Source organism: Myotis lucifugus, unplaced genomic scaffold, assembly GCF_000147115.1.
Source record: "Myotis lucifugus unplaced genomic scaffold, Myoluc2.0 scaffold_2603, whole genome shotgun sequence".
Taxonomy (NCBI): domain Eukaryota; kingdom Metazoa; phylum Chordata; class Mammalia; order Chiroptera; family Vespertilionidae; genus Myotis; species Myotis lucifugus.
In genome coordinates this window covers 13,419-21,448 of record NW_005873651.1, presented here as the reverse complement: position 1 = coordinate 21,448, position 8,030 = coordinate 13,419, and the positions used below count along the sequence as shown (strand labels likewise).

Genomic DNA, 8,030 nt, shown 5'->3' with positions numbered 1-8,030 from the left:
AAAATAGACCACATATTGGGTCACAAGCAAAGTCTTCCCAAATTCAAGAAGATTGAAATCATATCAAGCATTTTCTCAGACCACAACAGCACATTAGAAATAAACTACAATAAAAACAACCCAAAAAACTCAAACACTTGGAAACTAAGAAGCATGCTATTAAACAATGATTGGGTTACTAAAAACACAACAATCCAAAATCTATGGGACACAATGAAAGCAGTCGTGAGAGGAAAGTTTATAGCTCTACAGGCCTACCTCAAAAAACAAAAACAAAAAATGGTAGTAAATCTTCTAACTCTACAACTCTAAAAATTAGAAAGAGAGCAACAAGAAAAGCCTACAGTATCCAAAAGGAAGGAGATAATAAAAACCAGAGCAGAAATGAATGATATAGAGACCAAAAAAAAAAAAAAAAAAACAATACAGAAGATCAATGAAACGAAGAGCTGGTTCTTTGAAAGGATAAACAAGATTGATGAACCTCTAGCCAGGCTCACCAAGAAGCAAAGAGAGAGGACCCAAATAAACAAAATCAGAAATGTAAAATAAGAGACATAAAAGGATAAATATTCTATGATTCCACTTATATGAGGTACCTAAAACAGTCAAATTCAGAGAAAGAAAGCAGATGTTGAGGCTGGGGGAGACGAGAATGGGGAGTTATTGCTTAATGCAGGGGTGGGGAAAATCCGGCCCTCGGCTGTATAAGGCCCGAATAAGGCCAGAGAACTCATTTGGTCTGGCCCTGCCAAGACATTAGTGGTGAGTTAATTAAATGTTTGACCAAATATAGCAGGCTAATTTTTAAGTTAATAATTTTGTATGGCCCGCGAATGATGTTATAACAAATATCTAAATGGCCCTTGGCAAAAAACAGGTTCCCCGCCCCTGGCTTAATGGGTAGTTTCTGTTTGGATGATGAAAAAGTTCTGCGTAGTAGTGATGGTTGCACAATAATGTAACTGTTCTTAATATGACTATACAACTTAAAATGGTAAATTTTATGTTGTGTATATTTTACAATAAAAACTGTGGCTAATGTGAGGAATGTTTAATTTTAATTAATTTAAATAAGTTTAAAAACTGATACTTGATTCAGTTATTGGAAAACTTTTAAGTCTGAAACATGTAAATTTTATAATATCCATTTAGAAGTATAGAAAAATATAATCTCACACATATTTGATATGCTGACTTTGTTTTCAAGCCTGGAGCAATGTTAATATAGCTATATCCTTTCCCTACCAGGGCAAGTCTTTCATTTTACACCTCAAGCCTAATTTTATATTTTAAATTACACGCCTACCTTTAAGTAGTCTTCAATCATACATAACTAATAGGCATCTAAATATTTATAGAATACCTACAGAAACACAGTTGAATTCATGGAAGCATATATTAAATCAAAAGTACATTCAATACCATCGAAATGGTTTTATTTGTCACTGACAACATGCACAACACTATGATTGTATCATTATTTTGGTTTCTTTAAATATTACTTATGTATGCATTAAAAATATATGTTTACATTTAAGAAATGTAACATACTAAAGAAGTCCTCTGTAAACATAATTCCTCAATATTTTTTCCTGCTGTTTCATACATAAATAACTTAATCTATAAAGTCATAAACAATTTAACTATTAACTCTAATGGCCTAAAAGTACACACAAATTTTGAAATTTGACAAGTGTTCTATAATTTTATAAATAACAACATGCAATAAGTATTTGTAAGCAAATAAATGACTTCTCATCACAAGTTCTTGTCTCTCAATTGACCTTCCAGTGCACTTGGGGAAGATGTCATACATTTAAAAAGTATAAATACTCGAAAGACTAGATTTTTAAAATAGTATAGAAGGCTGTCATTTAAATATTACCAAGCCTTACTAAAATCACTTCAGTTTGTCTGAAGAACAAAACATGCTACCGAAGAATAAATGCTTATTCTGCCATTTAAATGGAAGCTAACAAATTCTAAAATAAAGTCAGATTGAATTTGTATTAGTCTTGAGAAAAATATTCCATTGAGATTCTATTACAGAAACACAATCAAAATTTATTATGAGGCAAATTTTGATTAGTTAAAACTCTATAGTAAAAACGACACGCAAAAATAATCTTAGAAAGACATTATAGAACATTAGATTATTTAGTTTTTGTTTAATGACTGGAAATTTTTATTCCTTCAGAAAATAGTAACATATTTGTTGAATGACAGTTCCTGTTAGTGACTAGATATCCACTGGCTATCTACTGAGTTATTAGATAACCACTCAAGATATATTAGGTAAGTACTCAATTTATTTTTATGTAATAAACATAAAAAGAATTTTGCATGTTGAAAATGTTTCATCATTTTCAGAGTGTAAAACTAAGGGAAAAACATTCTCGATATTCTCATTAAATGATTCAATTGACAAATAAAAAGTAAAAGCTAAGTACTATCATTACTTTTAAAATCCAAGTTTCTAAAAGTTTTATTTTTCAACCAATACAAAATTGATCTGGTTCACACTATTCACTGCCAGACAAATTTTGTTTAAAAATTAAACATTCTTTGTTAAAGAGATTAGAACAAATGTTTTTGATTCTGATATATATAATGAATATAAATCAAAATTCACAAATGGTGGTTGAAATTCTGTCAACTTTCAGCCTAGTGCAACATAAATCCAGTTATTTTGCATAAACAATTTAAAATTAAAGTTTATAATGGAAATGTCAGCAAGTCCTAACTACTACATTACTACTAATGGGTTCCACTATACTACAAACAGGCTCACCAGATGTGCACATCTGATAGACTGCTTAGAAAATTAAAGCTATCAGATCTATAAATAAGGAATAAATATGAACACTGTAATGCCAAAGCATTAGCACTGTTTAAAAAAGCAAGATGTGATGTAAACACATTTGACAGTCCTCTCTGTAAGCCACTTTTCATTGATTTATAAAGCTATGGTTTTATAATTCTTTTAAAAAGGAAAATGTTGCTACACTGCTGCATGCAGTAATTTCATTGTACATTCTTGAGTACAATTCGATCTTCAAATCCTCTTGCAGAGTTTGACATCTCATTAGGAATTCTCCAGAAAGTCAGCTTGTCATATTTTCAGCAGCCTGTAACAAGAAAGTAAGATTCATTATAATAAAACCATGGAAAAAGAGACACCATGGAAATAAATTTGTCAATACCACACTGTCATTAACAAACAAATCCTCCCCAACATATATCAAAACAGTTTTGCCAAATAATGTAGTGGTTTTCATTTTTTGTAGTACATTAGAACTAGCTTTTAAACTGATTGCTAGGCTAACAGTAGGAAATTATTTAAACAATATAGTAAAATTATATTGCTACTTAAAAAATTAACCTATAGAAGACCTTATCCACACAGTCTTTATTAGTTTGTCCATTTCTCCATGTTTCTTTATAATGCAAAAAGAGGATTAAGATGAAAAAAGACCTTTCTGTTATGTTGTAAGCTAGAGAAAAAAAGAGAAAATAATGAACTCATGACTAATCCTGTTTCACCTATACCAAACTATTGCCACCTTCCATGATTATTCTGCAGAAATTCCAAGGCACTATATAATTCCATCAATAAAAAGACTTGATATATATTTCTAAAAATAAGAATTTAGGCTCTGGCCAGCAAGCTCAGTTGGTTAGAGCAACGTCCAAATACACCAACATTGCTGGTTCGATCTCCTAGGTAGAAAAACAAATGGATGTTTCTTTTTCTTTAAGTATCAATAAATAAAAGTTAAAAATAGCCCTAGCCGGTTTGGCTTAGTGGATAGAGCGTCAGCCTGCGGACTGAAGGGTTCCGGGTTCGATCAAGTCAAGAGCATATCCCCAGTAAGGGGGCTTGATCTCCAGGAGGGGGTGTGTAGGAGGCAGTTGATCAGTGATTCTCATCATTGATGTTTCTATCTTTCTCTCCCTCTCCTTTCCTCTCTGAAATAGAAATATATTTAAAAATAAAGGATTAAATAAGTTATTAATGACAAATATGAAAATATTGATTTTTAAAAAGTTTAATTTCAGATATGCATGCTGTTTTTAATTCATTTACACTTCCACTTCTTAATTAAAACTTGCTTTTAAGTTTAGTCTAATTTCAGAAGTCTGTCATGAAAATCCCTTAAGATATTAGGAATCAACAGATAACTCAATCTGAAACAGAACTTACCTTGTTTTTCTATATAGTTAGCTATTCTTAATTAGCCTTGCCCTTCTCTGAGTTTACTAAATTCACAATAATTAAAACCCAGTTTGAAAAAAATAGTCCCTTGTTCTAAGAACCCTTAATGGTTCTTCTACTAGCTTTAGCCATATAACCTTTAGTAACTCACTCTTTCATCTTCATAACCACATTCTCAGTATCATATACTTCAAAAAAAACTTGAAATAATATATACAATTTTAGGATTTTTAAAATTAAAGCACCTTAACTTTAATGCAATTTAATCTGTCTTGTCCCATTCCATTTTCATAGTAATTTTAGAAGTTCTCCAAGATACAGATAATGTATCAAGTATGATACACTAAAAATGAAACAACTATTTTCATTTAAACTAAGTAAGCCATCAACCATGTGTAGCATTCATGTTAGATGAATGCAGAACTACTTTCTATTCAAATGGACAGCAATCGCATCCTAGACACCCATATAGTTACCAGATGGCCATTAAAGACTCCAAAAATTTGTAAGCATTGGGCCTGGGAAAAACCAGTGTTAGTAGCCTTCTTTTCTGTGCAAGTTTATTCCTTTCTTTGGTAGGATGGATGGGACCATTGAACTTAATCCCTCGTTTCTCTCTCAACTAAAATTCTGCTCGAATGTCCTCGTGTTGCAGACCTGCCTACACAGTGAGAGATATATCACTCACCCTTAGATATTAGTGATGGTTCAGGATAGCCACAAGAGAAAGAGCAAGGCTTAAGGTATAGGAATGCATCAATGACAGTGTAATTCAAGACACCATGGCACAAAGTAGAGGTACAGAAAAGTAGGTCTTGCCTAGAATTTCTGAAATTATAATATGTAAATGATTGCTTACCCATTAATATTAGCATTGAGGAAACAATACAAAAATTCAGTGTTAAGCAACCCTAGTATGTGCCCTTGACCAGGAACTGAACCCACGACCCTTCGGTGCTCAGGGTGACACTAACCACTTGTCACAGTGGCCAGGGCTCACTGTTGTTAATTCAAACGGCCCACTCTGCCCTGCCCTCTTCTCCCTCACCCAGATTCCTCAATATACCAGTCTGTGAAAGAGAAAGATAATTCGAATCACTAGGACTTCTAGGGAAAGCTAGAATGCAGCAGGAACAGATTCTCCTTACCCTATTTTTCATACCAAATGAAGTAAAAAGTACAAGAAAAAAAATTCATTAGCAGCAACCACACAAAAAAGGTAGAACCTTATGCTTATAACTCTTTACCAATCCCAACTCCAACCCAATAGAAGCAGTAAATACAGGATAAACTTTAATCTAGAGAAGCAACCTGAGGAAGGGTATTTCATTCAATAAAATTAAGTGTAATACTTTTATTTTTAAAGTAGCATTATACTATTTAGAATGGTGTTCACTATTATCACTGGTTATCTCTTGGGTGATCTTTTTTAAAATTTTATTGATTGATTTCAGAGAGGGAGAGAGAGATAGAAACATCAATGATGAGAGAGAATAATTGATCAACTGCCTCCTGCATGTCCCCTACTGGGGATCAAACCCAGAACCCAGGCATGTGCTGGGACTGGGAATCAACCAGTGACCTCCTGGTTCATGGGTCAATGCTCAACCACTGAGCCACAGTGGCTGGGCTGAACATTCTTTTCAGCTAGGTTACTTGCTTCTGGCTCCTTTATAGTACTCACAAACTGCATTACAATAAAAAAATCTCTACCCGGAAACAGCCTAATATCCATTCACAGTAGAAAAAAATAAAGTTTAGTGTATTTGTACAATGAAACATTATTAAAGTGAAAAGGAATATATTAGTTACACACAACATAAATGAACCTCAAAACATCCTATCTAATAATAGACAAAGATTCAAATTGACCATACCTTTGCTACACCCACCATTGGCTAATCAGAGCGATATGCAAATTAACCGCCAACAAAGATGGCAGTTAATTTGCATATGTAAGCGCAAAGAGGAGGAGCGAAGACTGAAGGCGGCTCTGACCGGAGCAACGAGGGGCTTGAAGACAGCTCTGGCCAGAGCAACGAGGGGCTTGAAGGCGGCTCCGGCTGGAGCAGCGAGGGCTTGAAGGTGGCTCCGGCAGGAGCAAAGGCCTGGGTCCCAGGTGCTGGAGGAAAACCGGTGCCGGCAGCCAAGGGAAGGGAAGGCCTAGTGCACGAATCTTTTCGTGCAACAGGCCTCTAGTGTTAAATAAAAGAACCCAGTAAAAAAAGGATTGTACTGCCCAGCTGGTGTTGTTCAGTGGTTGAGTGTTGACCCATGTTGGGTCAGAGCACAAGTCCAGGTTGTGGGGGCTTGATCCCTGGTAGGGGGCATGCAGGAGGCAGCCAATCAATGTTTCTTTCTCTCCCTCTCCCTTCTTTCCTCTCTCTGAAATCAATAAAAATATATTTTTTTAAAAAGAAAAAAGATTACATTTATATCACGTTCAAAGTGTCTACCATAAAAATCAGGACAGTAGTTACTGGAGGGGGAAGCAGGAAAAAGAAGTCAATGATGGGGGAACAGAAGGGGACTTCTAGGGTGTTGGCAGTGAGTTGCACAGATATCCTCTTTATAAAAAATATTTGCTCTGTAAATGTTTATCTTTTGAATTCTTTTAATAACCAAAAAGTTAAAAAAAAACACAAACAAACAACCCAAATCACTGGAACTTATTGGAGAATAACAATCTGAGATGGGTAAGCTACGTGTTTTACATAGTTCTATTTCCTCAAATAAAAGAAATAAGGCTAAAGAAAAGCCACTTTGTCTTTAGAAGTTTTAAACAGGACTAACTGGAAATTTCAGTATTCTTGCATGGTGAGTTGGTGCTATATAAACATGAAAATAAAAATCACCTGATATTTTAAATCAGAGTGTGTCCAAGCAAGAGAAGGAACGCTTTTCCTATTCCCAATATCAGCAGTTTAAAGGTGCTAAATTTGAACTTGACAAAAGGTGGTCCTTTGGGCTTATGATGGCAGTACAGCCCAAATGCCCTCAGCAGCTCCCTGGACTCTGAGACCCCTGAGTCATTCTTCCCTTTTCTTAAATAAATTCATGTTCACAGCTGGTTAGCTCGCTTGCCAAGTTCCTGCCTATGGAATGCCAGAAGTCTGACAGCCTTCCTTCATTCTGTACTTCACAGGTCCCTTTCAGTCCAAGCTGGCAGTGTTTTGTGCTGAGACAGCTGACTGCATCTATGAAACACACCTAATCTCTTCACAGGTTCCTCAACCACACTCCTGTCCTTCTCTCCAGAATGTACTATCTGGATGGGCTCAGAATTTTTCAAAGCAAGTGTCATTGCTTTTTGCTTACTGTTCCCTCCCCAATTGCTCATTCCTTTTACATTTTACTATAAGGAACAAGAAGATAACATCCAAGTTCATCACTTACAAGCTTTATTTTCCTTCCAACAGTAGAACATAATTCAGCCAGGGCTCCTTCACTTTATAGAGAGAATAGTCTTTCCTCCAGTGCCTAATGATATGCTCTTCATTTCCCTCTGACACTTTACCAGAAGCCCCAATGTCCATGTTCCTTGCAATATTCTGTTCATAATGTTATATGTATTCTCTAAGATGATTAAAGCTTTCTCTACAGCTCTCCTGTCTTTCTGAGCCCTCATCATAACTGTCTTTAATGTCCATCAATCTACCAACAATCTCTTCAAGACAATCGAGGCTTTTTCTATAAAATGCATTAAAACCATCCAATCTCCATTCATTACCCAATTCCAAAGCGACTTCTACATTGGTAGGTGTTTCTTATAGAAGCACTCCACTTCCCAGCAGTAAACCTGTGTTAGATT

The 8,030-nt window shown here is 35.0% G+C and overlaps 1 protein-coding gene across 1 annotated transcript in view; it reads right to left on the bottom strand.

Moving 5' to 3' along the window:
- Window positions 1-1,422: 1,422 nt before the first annotated feature.
- The window catches only part of LOC102418448 (mitotic-spindle organizing protein 1-like), a gene marked incomplete at its 5' end in the record, with an annotated part of 12,634 nt that continues 6,026 nt past the window's right edge, over window positions 1,423-8,030 (bottom strand). Inside the window, one exon of the mRNA XM_023749061.1 lies at window positions 1,423-3,131. Coding sequence (XP_023604829.1) covers window positions 3,108-3,131 — 24 coding nt within the window. The remainder of the gene's footprint in view (window positions 3,132-8,030) is intronic.